The sequence below is a fragment of the Lissotriton helveticus genome, chromosome 5_1, assembly GCF_964261635.1.
Source record: "Lissotriton helveticus chromosome 5_1, aLisHel1.1, whole genome shotgun sequence".
NCBI classification, from domain to species: Eukaryota; Metazoa; Chordata; class Amphibia; order Caudata; family Salamandridae; genus Lissotriton; species Lissotriton helveticus.
The window spans coordinates 1070451136-1070469403 of record NC_136065.1 but is presented as its reverse complement, the minus strand read 5'-3'; the positions used below and the strand labels follow the sequence as shown (position 1 = coordinate 1070469403).

The 18268-nt window shown below is 41.4% G+C and overlaps 1 protein-coding gene across 7 annotated transcripts in view; it reads left to right on the top strand.

The window, feature by feature from the left end:
• Window positions 1–18268, top strand: part of BTRC (beta-transducin repeat containing E3 ubiquitin protein ligase) — a 1125814-nt gene that overhangs the window by 483443 nt on the left and 624103 nt on the right. For 5 of the 7 annotated variants that reach the window (XM_078643626.1, XM_078643630.1, XM_078643629.1 and 2 more), the window contains one exon: window positions 16705–16782. The exons of the other annotated variants lie outside the window; for them this stretch is intronic. In XM_078643626.1, coding sequence (XP_078499752.1) covers window positions 16705–16782 — 78 coding nt within the window. The remainder of the gene's footprint in view (window positions 1–16704; window positions 16783–18268) is intronic. 7 annotated transcript variants of the gene reach the window in all.

The window sequence follows — 18268 nt, the reverse complement described above, 5'->3', positions numbered from 1 at the left end:
CATAAGATTTCTCCTGGGTGCGGAGCTAGGAGCTCCGTGCCCCAGGCGAAACCTAAAAAGGTAACAAGGATAGTCCACAATGTTATCGTCGATCTCTCTTATTGATGTGTCGGCGAAGGTTTTAGGGCAGGTGGTTTTAAGCCAGTTGACAGATTGGGCTGAGGGGCATCAAGCCATAACTGATGTCCAATTTGGCTTCACGCCAGGGAAATCTAGCCCCCGATCAATGCCTCAACCTATATCTTATTTCAGCCAAATACACAGTGGTCAATCCAAGGACGATGTATCTGGCATTTATGGATCTGACTGCGGCCTTTGATAGAGTAAATTGTGGAAAATTATGGGCGGGCTCGGGTGGACCCGGGGCTCGTTAACATCTTAAAGTCCCTACAGCTGAATACTACGGCTGCGGTCAGATATAGCCAGGATGGAAAAATCACAGAACCCTTCACTTGTTCCTGCGGGGTCAGACAGTGTTGTATATTAGCTCCCTTTTTGTTCATGCTATATATAAATGGTCTTGATCGTGCACTAAGCACTTTACAGGCAAACACCCCTAGGATAGGTACCCATGGGATTCCTGTTCTGCTCTACGCAGACGATGCGGTACAAAAGAGGGTGGTGATGGACGGAGCATCTGAACCAATCAAACACTCACACCCAGTCCAAAGATCTGGGTCTGATCCATCACCGTTCTTTAGCCCACTCTGCCACCCCAGTTCAGACATGGCTATATGCAAATCAGTCTGACCCTGTGCCTCATGGGAACAGTCCAGCCCGAACTGCCAAGCCATGCCTTCCCTGGACCGGAAACAAGCTTCCGAGGACCGGTTTCTGGCATTCCAGCCGTCTTCAGCCCGGCTTGCTTGAATCCAGTGGCAAAGTGAGCAAGGGACTCACGTCTGAGCATACCCTGCCACACTTATGGCGGCCAAAAGTGGTAGAAAAGGGGGTGGTGATGGACGGAGCATCTGAACCAATCAAACACTCACTCCCAGTCAAAAGATCTGGGTTTGATCCATCACCGTTCTTTAGCCCACTCTGCCACCCCAGTTCAGATATGGCTATATGCAAATCAGTCTGACCCTGTGCCTCATGGGAACAGTCCAGCCCGAAGTGCCAGGCAGACGATGCGGTACTCCTCGCTTGTACCCCCCAAAGGTCTACATCTCCTAATATATGGTTTTGTCATTCATGGAGAACCTGGACTTGTCCCCCAATCTTGCAAAATCCTATGTTATGGATGTGGGGAAGAAGCCAGGTAAATTCTATAACCACACAATTGGATCGCACGGTCTAGGAAAGGTACAGTCCTTTTCATATCTGGTGATTTTATTTGATGGCCAATTAAATGTTAAATATGTATTAGAAGAGAAATGCCTAGCTATGACCAGATGTACAGGACCAATAATGAATTTTGCACATAGGTTAGGACGCTGGTCCCCAGAGCAGATTTTGAGATTATATAGCTCCATGTGCTGTGCTAAAGTGCTATATGGAAGTGAAGTGTGGGGATTTACTGAGGGTAACAAACTGCAAATCGAAGAGAACATGTACTTCAGGTGCCTGTTAAGAGTCCCCCAGAGCATGCCAGCTCATATTATCCATGAAGAATTGGGTGTTGGATACATCACGGATAGGATGGCAGTCAAACCCCTAGTTTGTTGGGTAAAGATTTGGGCTAATGAAGAGGGCGCTCTAAGCAGGTAGGTTATAGAAGACTGTCTTTCCCTTGACCATGGGCTAAACATCCCCTGGCTAAAATATGTTAAGGCGTCCTTTGAGAAAATGGGATGTGTAGACTTATTCAGTAATCCTTCTAAAATGAGCATGCAGGATAAGGCCTTGGTCAAGGATTGGTTCCTCAAGTATGCTTTGATGCTTAGGGAAAACAGAGAGTTAGACAAACAGTCGGTGAGAGAACACCTAGTAGTTAAGTCTTCGGAGGGCATTGAACCATACCTGTCTTGCTTAAGCAGTGCCCATGATAGATTCTTGATGACCTGGTTCAGGTTAAACCTCTTGCATCATGTACTAGCAGAGCCGGCAGGGTTCACATCGTCAATAGCAATGAAGGGGCCCTGTGGCTGCGACCACAGGTCTCCACAGGACACCCTTCATTTCGTTTTATTATGCCCAATTTATTCATACCCCAGAAGTCTTTTTCTGAGGGGTATTTTAAAGAAAGCCAGATTTAGATAAGCGCGTGTGGCCTTGTTATTTTTAAAATTGGTGACAGATGTTTTTACACTTTTTTGTACCACTAACTTTTTAAGGGCTGCATCTAGATTAAGGACCACAAGGGGCAAACGGAAGTCCATAGATTTCCCGCTTGCCATCTACATACACTGAACTTTTTTAAAAATGTTTTCCTTTCTATCTGTTACGTTTAAATTATGGTGTGCTATAGCCCCAAACCAAGTTTGAAGATGAATTAGAGGGGTGAGGGATAGGTCATATGTGATGTGTAAACGCATTACTTAATGGTTGAAGTTGTATTATGCAGAACCCAGATTGATTAACTGTTTTTTTAAAGTCTGTACCTGTAACCTTTCTACTTTTGATATATTGTATCTTTTATGGTATTTCTGTATGCCGAATAAAGATTGTATTATTATTATTGCTATAATAAACTGATGTCAGATACCATCTCAGTCTTTTAAGTTTGATGTCATAGAAAGGGTGTCCTGTGCACCCTGTTAGAAAATAGGAGTAAGAGGTTCCAAGGACAACAAGCTCCATGGTTATGGTTTTGTTAGATATTTTTCATACATTTTCAGTGTTTTTCATATTGTTATGAATCATTTAAGGTTTCTGTCCTCGTGTGGAAATTGTTTTCCATTAAAGCATTTTCCATAAGTACAAATCATCTATAAGCTTTTCTAACATACATCAGTCTAATTTCTTCTGTGGTTGACCATTCGTTATAATCTCTCAACCATTTATCGCTTCACCATCATTAGTGCCAGATTTTAAATCCTCTTTTTATTTTGGTTTTGGTTTAGAACATGATAACTACCAATAGGTACATTTTAGGACTACTTTTCATCTCAAACCCCATCCTCACCAATCCTATTGCAGACATCTCTATTCAATACTAAGAAATATGTGGACTACTCCATACCTTTTAAAAGAACGTGTAATTGCATTTGAGGAAGTTACTTTGTCTGGCTCTATAATTTTTTCAAAGCACGATAGTTGTTGTAGAGGCATAATTGGGATACTTTGAAAGTAGCATTAGTGGACGTTTGCATAACCAATTGGACACCTTGATTCCTTTAAATACTACTTTAAAGTACAAACATTTTGGGACTCTGGTATCTAGCTGTAAGAAAACCTATGCTTATAACGTTGAGCTTCTCTTTTCTTTAATCTCACATTAAAAAATATTAATTCTCTCGAGTTTCTCAAAAATATGTCAATCACTTAAAGTTTAAAGAAATAAAAAAAGTTTGTTTGCAAATTGATTTTCCACATGACAGACATTAGAGCTCCCTGTTTTTTTGTTCTCTACATTGAAAGTCAAAATGAAATTGATGAACTTAAATAGATTTATTGAAATATATCTTGCCCTTCATGGCTACATAAAGAACAGACGTTCAAGCTCTGGAAACAACACAGTTTTTTTAATAACTATGATGGGCTTTTTTTCATTTTGGAGTCCTAATGGTTTCATATTTTATTTTTGTGTCTCCGTTTTAGTGAATCATCCTGTTTGTTCTCAATGTTTAATTTGTCACTTTCTTTTAAAAAACCATAGGCTAGTAAAAACACTCACCTACTAATTTTGCTGCAATAGCATCTCAATCCAAATGTAAGCACAGGCATTTTTCTTTTGAAAATGATTTGGTCAATGTTGCTTTTTGTGGATGAGACACAGATAATTGCAAATCGTTTCTAATGGATCCATTATTTTCACTGGATAATTTTTTTATCTCGATTTTACATTAGAAATGTTTTTAAAAAAAGAATAATACCTACATTACCACAGCCACTTCACATCAACAGGAGAGGTTGGTAGACAAAGCAGGGGATTTAACACATCCTTTTTAATTGTACCTCAATAAAATAATTGTTAGCATGGAAGTAAAGAAACGTACCTGTAGGAGTTGGCAAATTACTTCTCTGTTTGCGTTACAGTGGTTTTTCATTGGTGCATTTGGGTGCCTCGTGTTTTAAATTTAAAGCCGTAATTCTATGAACTGAAATGTACTGATGCTTCGTAAGCCACGAGTAGCCCTGTGTTCGTTGTCTCTGGTCATGAAATTGCCACACAGGGTTGTGTTTTAATGTATAGCTCTCTGAGTGCGGTCAAACTATGCTTTCAAAGTCTCCAATGCTATCATCATATTGATGTCTGTTGCACCATATCATGTAGAATATTCGACATTAAAAATGACACAATGAAATGGGCATAATATTTTAATTTGAAGGTTTGTGCCCTTGCTCAGTGGGATGTTAAATGTCTAGTCTGATTGGCTACATACCTCCCTTGTGACATGGCTACCAAGTGAATTAACTGTCAGGAAAATGCTGCTACTCTTGTGGCAGGGGAGTTCAGGTCTGCTAACAGCCTTTACAATGCACTGCTATTTGGCTTTCTTTTATAGCTGGCTTGCCTTCTGCTTTAGACGTTTTCTTTAATGCCCTAGTGAGTCAAGGGCACTTGCCTCAGGCAGTCAACTTCCACCAGGGTATTAACTATCAGCAAATGCGCTCCCCATTAGTCATTATAGCTTCAATAAACATGTAGGCAAAAGCATAATTGAATGTATGCGGTCTCTGGAAAAAAAATAGGGAATACATATAAAGCTTGGGAGTATTATTGCTTTGTAATTGGTACCGGTTAAAACATAACTTATGGAGTAAAAGACTGCAATTTGTGAATCATAATTGTAATTTCCACCCTGGGCCACGTGCTTCCTATTTAAATTCAGGAGTATTGGAAGAAGATGTTGTAGACCTGGCGTTTTGTGTTATGTGGGTGTTTCAATGCCTTCTATTTGATGGATGCAGTACAGCTCACTTTCCAAGGTAAGAACAACTCTGCATGCCTGCGTCTGATATGAGTCCAGTACTGCTCACAGAGAAGAAAAAAACAAATAATTGAGGATTGTTTTACCTTTTACTTGCTCATTGCACCTACAGCTATGCCCAGCCAAGTGTGTCAAATGTGTATTTTGACACAATTTGGCTTCTTAAATAAATAAACACACGATCACTCATACTCGCTCTCACACACACACACATCTATCTATCTATCTATCTATCTATCTATCTATATATATATATTGGGATGAATTTAAATTCCTTAAAAATGAACATCCTGTCACACCTGTGATCTATTTCATTCCCAAGATTCACAAGAATCAACAGCAACCCCCAGGGAGGCCGATTATTTCGGCTAAGAGAAGTCTCCTGGAGAATACCAGCAAATACATTGACTTCTTTCTACAAGAGTATGTCAGGGCACTTCCATCTTTCATTCTGGACACAGGGGACCTGATAAACAAACTTTCCAACTTTGTATGGCAACCTAATTACCTCCTGATCTCTTTAGACGTCACATCCCTCTATACTAGTATCCATCATAGGGATGGAATAAGAGCAGTCAAACACTACCTTGCTAAAAGAATGAGTAATTGTACAGAACACTCCAATATGTTGATAGAAATGATTTCATCGTGTTTAGAAAATAATGTATTTTTGTTTTCCAATCAACATTTTTTACAAACTAGAGGTGTGGCAATGGGGGCCTGCTTCTCTCCGAGTTATGCCTGCTTGCATATGGGCTATTGGGAGGAGCAGGTCCTCATGGTGGACTTTTTAGCCACCATGGAACTCAAGGTCAAAGGTTGGTGGCGTTACATTGATGATCTGTTTATGATCTGGGAGGGTTCTGAAGCAGATGCTGAGGCATTTATTGAACAGTTGAATGTAAATAACTTGAATTTGCATTTCACTAGTACAATAAGTTCAAAATTGATTGTATTCCTGGATGTGGAGGTGTACATTGATCATGACAAAATGCACACCAGATTACATAGGAAGCCCACAGCAGGTAATACCTTATTACATGCCCACAGTCACCACCCTCTCCACCTGATAAAGAGCATCCCCTATGGGGAGATGCTCCGCATCAGACGGATTTGTAGCAATGAATTTGACTGTCTCAAAGCACAAGATGAGTGCAGATCTAGATTTCTGGCCAGAGGCTATGATCTGCTTACCATCAACTCTGCTCAAAAGAGGGCCAACTCTGTTGAGAGAGAGCTTCTGTTGCCTACAACGGAAGCCAAGGGCAAAATCAGTCACGCTGAGGCTGAGAATGAAACAAGACTGATAATGACTTTCAGTAATCAGCATAAAACCATTCGCAATATAGTAAAAAACAATTGGTTTCTCATCAGAAGTGACCCTGTAATTGGTAATTTGGTGACAGTCAGGCCCAATATTACTTATAGAAAAGCTAGGTCTATGGAGACGAGTTTGGTCTCCAGCAGCCCCGAAGTACCCACTGGCACATGGCTTGCAGGAAGCAAGGGGTTTTTAAAATGTGCAACTTGCAAGGCCTGTAAAAATGGCAGCAGCAGATCTGAGTATACAATACCTTTCTCGCCAGTCCCACTTAAGATCAGAGAGAAGCTCAACTGCAAAACAGAATTTGCTGTCTATGTCTTGCAATGTCCTTGCGGGCTCAGGTATGTAGGCAGCACTAGGCCCCAGGTTCACAAAAGAATATTGCAACATCTGAGGGCCATCATCAATGCTGATCCCACATACCCCGTGGCAAGACATTTCGAACTGGTCCACGATAAGAATCCACAGGGCCTTACTTATTATGTCATTGATTGGGTGCCACCACAACGCAGGGGAGGCGATAGGGAAGGCCTGCTTCGTAAGCTTGAGACCCGCTACATCATCTTACTGGACAGTAAGATGCCTAATGGGCTCAACAAGAGTGAAGACTGCCACACATACCTCTAACCGTGTCACTTTATGGGGTTCCTGTCTCTAAGTCCTATACTGAACAATGCTTACCATCTTTTTTTCTATTAGATTAACCTAATTCCCTTATCTTCCACATTTTCCATCAGGTAGATCATTATGATCACATTTTTAATCACCTTTCTTTTTCTTTAGCACAACTGTTTTTGTTTAACCAATGTTACTTGCACTTCAATGCGTGAAGATGCACATTCAACCAATTTGCACTGAAACCATTAGCTACTTTGCACAGAGGACGGTCTTGCCCACATGGGCATTATTAACCAAAACCATATATTTATATAGTGTTTTTAACATTTAACCAGCTTATTTTTTTACGGCATATTGAGAATATATATAGATATATTTTTATACGTGTTTTATAATTATCTTATTGTTGTTTTTATTAAACAAACGGTTGATAATAATATGAGGTATGCCCACAGTTGGCAAAAGTTATACTCGTCTATGCAAAATGAGTTTAAGTTGGCTATTGATATAGGTGCATGAACAAAAACTGGGGTATTAGCATGGTTATGTATATGGTGACCCCCTACATGCAGACTAGTCGTTTTTTAGTGTTCAGTAACTGCACCAATGGTTCCTCTATACCAAGAAATGTGCTTTATGTTATGTATTCATACAGTAATTGCAAAGTGAACTATTTTTTAACAACATGAGTACTGAATTGCATTGAATTTATTCTATTTACTTTCTTGTCACAGTGCTGCTAAATGTTTGAATTGTGTTAATATCAGATTGTGCACTCACGCATAAAGTATGTCTTCTATGTCTATTAAGCACTCGTGCACTTTAAAAATGGTGATTTGGCCGTTGTACTGCGTCATGTGATCAAGGCTCCACGAGAGCCGAAACGCGTCGTGGCAAACTGGTGTTGGGCAAAATAAATTTCTAAGAAACACCAAGAATTGGGTCTCGTCTCGTCTTTGACAGAAATTAGCTGTTGGCGTCACATACCGTATGTATATCCAGGTTTGCTTCCCTGGAGCCGACGAGACCCCTCCACGCTTGGGCTAGAGCGGCTTGAAGCTACGACTCCATTGGTTTTTGGAGCACTTCTGCAACTCCGTGTAGGAGACGCCGCCGGAGCCCCAGGAGAGGCGGAGACTGTCCGGTGACGACGACGGGAAGAACGGAAGCGGAATCCAGGTCGGAGTTCGGCGTTGGTCGACTGGGAGCTGGAGCTGCACCGGGAGTACTATCGCTCTCGCCGGAGTCCCCCAGCAAGTCCTGTGTGGAGTGGAGCAAGGGGTCGACTGCCCAGCATTGACGGGTAGGATTCAGAGAGTTCTGTACCCCTGTTTGCAACAAATTGACTTTGCCCTGTATTCTATACACCATGTCTGCCGACGCGGTACGAGGCCGTGTGGAGGCTTCTAAGGGAATGTTTACGGACTCCTCGGCTGGGGGGTCCGCTTTAGTGGTTAATACAGTTTCGACACCAGAAGCGGGTCAAACTGTTAAAGATTTGTTCAAGGCATTAGAAAAGTGCTATAAAAACGAACAGGCGAAGTGGTGGGAGCACAGCTCCCTTTCTGGCTATTTGGAGGTAGGACGAGTACCTCGGGGACTGCGACTAATGCTAGCGCCATCATATGAAGATCCGGATCCCCAAATGCTAACGGACTGGGCGCTCTGTAATTTAGATTCTTCCAAACGCTTAATGCAGATTTTGGTGCAATATGCCGAAAGTGACAGGGATAAGCTGATGATTAAAATTGAGAAATTGGAAGCTGAGTTAGCGAAAATCCCAGGCACACCAATAATCATGAAATACCGAGAAGAAATGGAAGCACGTTTAAAACGTGAAGAGGAAATTATCAAACGGCGCAAAGCATACAAATTTCAGCGAGACAGGCTTGACTATGAACACGGGCAGATTTTTACCTTTTCTCGAGCCTTTGATAATCTGAAATTACAACAGCAACCTAATGGCACCGAGAACACCCCGACAGCATCCTCAAGCCAGCCCAATACTAGTAGTATGATGGAGATGTCATCTATATCTGGCAACAGCTCACAAGTTGATAGCGAATCGGATAATGAAGCTACACGAGTGAGAAGAGTGGGGTTTCGCAAGTTTACCCCTGCGGAGGAAATGGCAGCGGTGCAACAAAATCGCAGGCAAACGCTTCGCTCAGGTACTCGAGCAGCAGGCGCAAACAACTCAATGCAAAACGTGCAGAAAGGAGGAAATGCTCAAAGAGGAAGAGGCAATGGAGGGCGACAGAGGAGGCAGAGATCCAAGTGGCAACAAAATCAATCCACCAACTAAGTGACTCTAGAACTGTGGTCAATTTAAGTAACACCAAACTAACCGACAGTGAAACAGCCATACTATCGCTGGGTTTATCTTTTAGTCCAAGAAGTGATTTTGATTATGCCAGCACGCGGATTGATCTGTTTAAGTATGTTCGCAAGCTAAAGCTTAAAAAGTATTATAGCACTCGCAGAACAAACGCGGGCACCTCTCTAACTATTCAGCAAACTCCGTCTGCCAGTCAACCGCAATTTGGGGTTTCTCTAACACAGGAGTTCCTCGATATCCAACAAGAGGAAGATGATATCTCTCAGCAATCTCTGGGAGGTGAACCCGAAGTGGCGCATTCCTCCTTTCTGACCGCATTCAAACCGAAATCCAAATTTTGCCCTTTATTACTGAAAGACAATCTTGATATTTTTCATGACAGAGTCTCCAGTGAATTGAAGGAATTACGAATAAAAAATACAAAAGCAACAAAAAAGAAAAAGTATAACAATCGTGACATTCAATATCACAGACTGATTAAGAAATTGCGAGGACAAAAACAACTGATTATCAGACAATCTGACAAAGGAGGAAACGTTGTCCTTTGGCCCAGAACAATGTACATGGAAGAGGCTTTAAAACAATTGAACGATAGGGAGTGCTACAGGAGAACTAATGCACAGGAAATACAGGCAGCAAGGAATGACTACTACACCAAATTGATGGCCTGGAGAAGTAAGGGTCTCCTCTCTTGGGATGAATTTAAATTCCTTAAAAATGAACATCCTGTCACACCTGTGATCTATTTCATTCCCAAGATTCACAAGAATCAACAGCAACCCCCAGGGAGGCCGATTATTTCGGCTAAGAGAAGTCTCCTGGAGAATACCAGCAAATACATTGACTTCTTTCTACAAGAGTATGTCAGGGCACTTCCATCTTTCATTCTGGACACAGGGGACCTGATAAACAAACTTTCCAACTTTGTATGGCAACCTAATTACCTCCTGATCTCTTTAGACGTCACATCCCTCTATACTAGTATCCATCATAGGGATGGAATAAGAGCAGTCAAACACTACCTTGCTAAAAGAATGAGTAATTGTACAGAACACTCCAATATGTTGATAGAAATGATTTCATCGTGTTTAGAAAATAATGTATTTTTGTTTTCCAATCAACATTTTTTACAAACTAGAGGTGTGGCAATGGGGGCCTGCTTCTCTCCGAGTTATGCCTGCTTGCATATGGGCTATTGGGAGGAGCAGGTCCTCATGGTGGACTTTTTAGCCACCATGGAACTCAAGGTCAAAGGTTGGTGGCGTTAAAATTGATGATCTGTTTATGATCTGGGAGGGTTCTGAAGCAGATGCTGAGGCATTTATTGAACAGTTGAATGTAAATAACTTGAATTTGCATTTCACTAGTACAATAAGTTCAAAATTGATTGTATTCCTGGATGTGGAGGTGTACATTGATCATGACAAAATGCACACCAGATTACATAGGAAGCCCACAGCAGGTAATACCTTATTACATGCCCACAGTCACCACCCTCTCCACCTGATAAAGAGCATCCCCTATGGGGAGATGCTCCGCATCAGACGGATTTGTAGCAATGAATTTGACTGTCTCAAAGCACAAGATGAGTGCAGATCTAGATTTCTGGCCAGAGGCTATGATCTGCTTACCATCAACTCTGCTCAAAAGAGGGCCAACTCTGTTGAGAGAGAGCTTCTGTTGCCTACAACGGAAGCCAAGGGCAAAATCAGTCACGCTGAGGCTGAGAATGAAACAAGACTGATAATGACTTTCAGTAATCAGCATAAAACCATTCGCAATATAGTAAAAAACAATTGGTTTCTCATCAGAAGTGACCCTGTAATTGGTAATTTGGTGACAGTCAGGCCCAATATTACTTATAGAAAAGCTAGGTCTATGGAGACGAGTTTGGTCTCCAGCAGCCCCGAAGTACCCACTGGCACATGGCTTGCAGGAAGCAAGGGGTTTTTAAAATGTGCAACTTGCAAGGCCTGTAAAAATGGCAGCAGCAGATCTGAGTATACAATACCTTTCTCGCCAGTCCCACTTAAGATCAGAGAGAAGCTCAACTGCAAAACAGAATTTGCTGTCTATGTCTTGCAATGTCCTTGCGGGCTCAGGTATGTAGGCAGCACTAGGCCCCAGGTTCACAAAAGAATATTGCAACATCTGAGGGCCATCATCAATGCTGATCCCACATACCCCGTGGCAAGACATTTCGAACTGGTCCACGATAAGAATCCACAGGGCCTTACTTATTATGTCATTGATTGGGTGCCACCACAACGCAGGGGAGGCGATAGGGAAGGCCTGCTTCGTAAGCTTGAGACCCGCTACATCATCTTACTGGACAGTAAGATGCCTAATGGGCTCAACAAGAGTGAAGACTGCCACACATACCTCTAACCGTGTCACTTTATGGGGTTCCTGTCTCTAAGTCCTATACTGAACAATGCTTACCATCTTTTTTTCTATTAGATTAACCTAATTCCCTTATCTTCCACATTTTCCATCAGGTAGATCATTATGATCACATTTTTAATCACCTTTCTTTTTCTTTAGCACAACTGTTTTTGTTTAACTAATGTTACTTGCACTTCAATGCGTGAAGATGCACATTCAACCAATTTGCACTGAAACCATTAGCTACTTTGCACAGAGGACGGTCTTGCCCACATGGGCATTATTAACCAAAACCATATATTTATATAGTGTTTTTAACATTTAACCAGCTTATTTTTTTACGGCATATTGAGAATATATATAGATATATTTTTATACGTGTTTTATAATTATCTTATTGTTGTTTTTATTAAACAAACGGTTGATAATAATATGAGGTATGCCCACAGTTGGCAAAAGTTATACTCGTCTATGCAAAATGAGTTTAAGTTGGCTATTGATATAGGTGCATGAACAAAAACTGGGGTATTAGCATGGTTATGTATATGGTGACCCCCTACATGCAGACTAGTCGTTTTTTAGTGTTCAGTAACTGCACCAATGGTTCCTCTATACCAAGAAATGTGCTTTATGTTATGTATTCATACAGTAATTGCAAAGTGAACTATTTTTTAACAACATGAGTACTGAATTGCATTGAATTTATTCTATTTACTTTCTTGTCACAGTGCTGCTAAATGTTTGAATTGTGTTAATATCAGATTGTGCACTCACGCATAAAGTATGTCTTCTATGTCTATTAAGCACTCGTGCACTTTAAAAATGGTGATTTGGCCGTTGTACTGCGTCATGTGATCAAGGCTCCACGAGAGCCGAAACGCGTCGTGGCAAACTGGTGTTGGGCAAAATAAATTTCTAAGAAACACCAAGAATTGGGTCTCGTCTCGTCTTTGACAGAAATTAGCTGTTGGCGTCACATACCGTATATATATATATATATACACACACACACTCTTGGATATATTGCTGTGTGACCCTTGTCAGCAAATGTATAGACAGTTTGAGCATAGTAAGGTAAATGACTGCCAAACTTTTTTAGTTCACTTTGAAAAATGATTAGGTATTTCGTCACTACCCTACACAAGCCATTAGTGATGGCAAATTACATTAAAATTGAACTGTTCTTTTACTGTAAGTATGAGTTAGAGATTGCTGTTTTACACATCACTCTCTTTCCAATATCTGGGTTTGAATCCCTCGCTAGCATCTAACTAATTTTATGAAACCCACTGTACCATCAACATGGTTATTGAACACCTTAGGTGACACTTTTTATCTTTCCCTGCCCCCTTGGACCCTCTTGCATGTGCATTATTCTGGACTAAACTGTTTCCTCTGCAAAAAATACCTGCCAAGTTTATGAACTATTGTTACATAAAAAATTAATTGGTATGAAAATTTGCATGGCCCAGGCCACCGATTGTTGGCTTGTCACATTGCGATATTCGTCCCAGCAAATTGCTCTTCTACCAACCTCTTTTACGCTCGACACTACCTCTTCCAGCAGTGCCTACTCTCCATGACTGTGTTCATAATTTCTTCTTCTTGATTGGTCACCCTTGACCAATCAAGAAGAGACCCTCCCTACCTTCTCCATCTATTCTACACATTGTTTTGTTGCATGTGCTGCATTTTCTTTGAAGCTGCAAATTACCGAATAAATACATACAGTGCTTCATAATTATAGACAACTTGGTGTTCATTAAATTTTGAAAAGCACTTAAAATAGACCTGTCTCATTGTAATATAATTCATTAGCAGCCATAAACACAGGGAGACGTTTTACAGGTGGAAGATGAGACTGAGAAATTTACATGTAAATGTACTTTCACAATTACATGATTTGCTCCTTCGGTTGCTAATTGCGTTGTTGATTTTTTTTAGCTTATGGTTAGGAAGTCAGAAAGCAAAATATGTGTGGGTGGTGCCTTATATTTAGGTTTGTCTGAATTAAAAGGCACGGGACTAGCATGTAATTTCCGTTGTGTCTACTTTGTGCTGCTAACAGGGCTTACTGAATTAACCGGCAATTCTACATATTTATGAATGCGTGTAATTAAAAATGTGCAAACTTTGTGATCTAATTTGGGTCAGAGAATATACCATCCCAGTACACTGGTCCTTCTTTCCCAGGACGCCGGATATTACCCCCACCCCGACCTCGTATCCCCGCCATGCGTCGAACTCACCAATTCTTGCCATTTCAGGAGCCTGAAGAAAACGATTCTGTCCAGACCTGAATATTTACATACGACACTTACTAAAATGCTTAACGTGATAAAACGGGGTATAATAAAACAACATACCGGGGTTATTTAGAATAGTAATCAGTTGCTAGAATTGTTCAAGGATAGAGAGTGATCGCATAAGGCCTGCCTGCGTCGAAAGTCGAATTATCTGTGAGGACCGACGTCGCGCAGGCTCTGGAAAGCCCTACTGATGGCAGGACGCGTTCCCGTGGCGGGGGGCGTTTCTAGATATTTTTCCGAGGTCCGCATACCTAGTTTCCCTTGAGCTCATCATCTCTGTCAGGTTAATCAATAGGCGCCGTATGGCAGAGGGTCAGTAATCAGTGTCATGGCGCCTTTAAAGCGTGTTGGAAATTTGCTTAAAGCCTGGGCCAATTAACATCGAGATGATGAATGGACGGGTGGATGCGAAGAGCGCGGCGCTCTGGGGCTTTGTGAGAGGGAGACGCTCAGCTGTTGAGCAGCAGACACCAGCGAATAAAATCAGCCATTCATGCGCGCGCCGTCCACCCACTCTTAATGATAATGTCAATCGAGCAAAATATACACACATTGGACTTGTCACGAGTTCATAAATCAAAGGAGTTTGTCAAAGGCATTCAGATAGATTAACGAGGCAGCGGCAATAACAAGTCAAATTTGCATAGAGAATTGCCCGAATCTCAGTAAATTATGATCCTGTTTTTCATTTGATTATTTGCTAATGTCTCGAGAGGGAGAATGATTATATTAGCATGCAAAATCTACAACAGCAGTGGAAATGTGAGGGGTAGAGGGCCCGACACACCAGGGCAATCAATCAGCTTTTCATACAAGCATAAAAGAAGGCGCGGAAATGAACTTTTTTATGATGTCTCCCCCTATGCTAGGGAGCGGAATGGTTCGGCTCAACGGAGATGTTATATTGAACTCAGCTCTGCCCAGAGGCAAGTTATAGTTATGCTGTTTTAACAAACCTATCCATCTGCCAACCAGATTGGAATTCTCCGATCTGAGGCTCCCATTAACCCTCACTGACAATACCAAAAAGAATTAAGGATTTTGCAGCATTAACTTTGTAGTGCATGATGTCTTCTCTGCCTCTTCACTCGGTACAGCTTTTGTTACGACCACACAGTACACTACACTGCATTGTATTGTATTGTAATTGCATTTATAGTGCTTGCTTGCTTCCCCTGATGAGGGGTGAAGCACTGTAAGCGAGTAGCACACTGGTTCGTGATGTAGACAGTATTCATTGGTCATGGGCTTGGTCTGGAGCTCTCAGGGAAGCCAGTGCTGTGTGTTTACATCTGTTTCTTTGTGGCATATTAGATTAATAGAAGGTAGGTGTAATCACGAGTGGGAGCTATGTCAGTTCACTCAAATCGTTGGGATGAGATTAGAATTGTTCGGATGCAGGAAATAGTTTCAAAGAGGGGGTTGTGGTCTATTAAATGAGGAGTGGGTAGTTCTGCTGAAATAAAATACTAGACAATAAAGCAGACAGTCATGCGGCTTAGAGGAGGCACCACTCAGAGAGAGGCATGCAGAGGATGGAGGGAAGGAGAGGGTAATTCGATAATGAGAAGGGAGAGGGAAGGACTCGTGACCCTTCACACCTCCACTTTAAGAGTATCCTACATTCGTAAATGTTGCATTTCAGGAATATTGATCCCAGTTCTGATGAAATATTTTTTCCAAGGTCGAGATTTTTTTTCGAGGAACATTTTTAGTAATAGATGTTTTTAAATAAATTACTGTCGAATAGTTCATACAACATTTTTATGTTAAAGAAAGTTTTCATGAATTAATTTTATTATTAAAAATATGACTTTAGGGCTACTTGTCGGGGTATGTGGCCAAACCATCTATTACACACATGTAAGCTGAATTTTACAAGCATTCAGTTAGGCCGTCCCATCCGACTCCTCCACTTTCTGGTACTGAGATCTAAGTGCTGCAAGAGGCTGTGAGGGTGCCACTATTGTGAAGCAGCAAATTATAGAGTTATATGATTAATGCGAAACAGGCCTCTGCAACTTCAGTCTAGAAGCCATTTAAAATAATCTCTACTTTTTGATACTAAATTGGCAAAACGTTCTTTAATTTAGCAGTCTCTGCTGCGGGAATATTTTTCTTGCAAGGAAGAAACTCCCCATTCTGCTTCCATTTCTGTCATGAATGTACTGAATGTGAATGCTCCGAAATGAATCATGTGCTGAATATATTTAAGTCGAACACATTGTTAAGCAGTTCAGTTTCACATTGGCTAGTGAATTTTTATAGCTAAGTAACAAAGGTCTGGGATTTAATAGCAACAATGACTTCCAGATAAACCATTTGCTAACAGTGGGGCATGTGCAGGATACCTTGTAATAGCATGCTATTGACGCTGTTGTTGGTGCTATATTGGTTTCCCTCAAGCTGTGTGAGAAAATATGCACTTTGCATTTTTTAAATGTGATCCTTGTACCGCTTTTTTCCTTCACCACTTCACCTGCCCTCCCTCCTTTTTCTCAGAAAGTAGAAGTACTTCTGTGAGGTAAGTGTTCTAACCGTCAGATATATTTAGTGGCTACAACAATCTTTGTTTCTAACGAGCGTATTGTGTTGATCAAGCTCTCATAGGATTTGTCCAAGAGGATGTGGCCACCACTGAAAACTCCTGATATTAATGAGAAAAATGAAATGCGGATTCCTTTCCTTCTACAGAATTCCTCGGAGAGAGAAGACTGTACTAACGATGAGCCCCCTAGGAAAATCGTGCCAGAAAAAAGTACCATCAGAAAGGTACGCTATGCATGCAACGAGTTTTCCTTCAGAGAAATGATTCTGGATGTTATGAAAATGAGCTTACCCAAAATGACTCTGCAGTTGTTTTTTGGTATTGGAGTTCACTGAAAAAGGGGATTGCTCCTTAGGCTATAAGAGGTTGTTGACAACGTTTGTCTATCCACTCATCTTGCCATTACATTGAGTTACTCCTACTATCCAGTTGCAAGGTGCAGAGGCAGTGTTAACCATGCCTTATTAAATAAAAGGAGTTATGTGATGTTGTATGGTATTGTGCTAAAAGCCATTTTAAACTTCTAGTGGATTAAAATCAAAAGTCTTCGGTGCGCAAAACGAAGTGGGTGCTGGAGAATCTGTCATTTGCTGCACGTCACTCTGCTATGCTGTAGTACAGTAATGGTGACCCAGTTCCAGATTTGCTAAGCGCTGTGCGTCGCCTCGTAGCCTACCAAAAAGAAATTTAGCAGCAGGCTCATTTGTTTTACCTGTTGTTGGAAAATTAGTGTTTTTTATTTGGCCAAAAAGGTCCAAGGAAGGAAGCGGTGTCAGAATTAGTGACAATGCGCTAGAGTCGAGATAGATAATAAATATCTCAGGAAGCGATAAGAAATATGAACAGCGTAATGGGCTGGCCCCACGTGTTCAGGAGACATAGTAGACGTAGCCGAGTTGAGTTTGTTGTGATTTATTAAGTTCATAGGTAGAAGTTACAGCAAGCCCCACCAGGAGCAGCCTACTAGCTGCTCAGCCCATCTCCCAACTGACAACACTCACACCAGACACCCAAGCAGTCCACTCATGTCAATCACACTAACATTCTACACGGAACACTCACACTGAGCAGCTAGTTGGAAGGTGAAAGGGAACATAACAGAATAACATCCTCTCCCTTTTATATTGAAAAATAAATAGAACCACAATAAAATGAAAAAACTATACACAGCAATGTACAAATGACGAACACAGTCCATAAACCCTGGGATGAGTGGTAAAACCACATCACAAGAGGGAAAACAGACAAAGGAGGAAAGGAGAATGAAATGATAAAACACACTAACACCATCCTCCTCCTTTAACATAGAATAAAAAGTGTAAAAGTAAGTAGTGTAAGACCAGCTCACAGATACAAAGTGAGCAACAACCACAATGAAAGTAAAGAGGAGACGTACCCCAAGACTAAAACTCTATGTGTGAACTGCACCCCAAAGAAGTACTCTTCAATTAAGTAGACTGTGGCCAAAACACCACCCCTCATGTAAGGGACCATGCAAAGATCAGACTAACCCATAGGCTAAGCAGGGTAAAGACTAATGTTGCATGGGACAGGCACCCAAGAACATGTGCAGCACAAGAAAACGCAGATGCAGCACAGTGTGCCACATGCACACATAACGTCAACGTGAAGCACAGGGTGACTTACACAGAACAGGTTGACGCAAAAGCACAGGGTGAAGCGCAGGGCGACTTATACACAACATGAGAA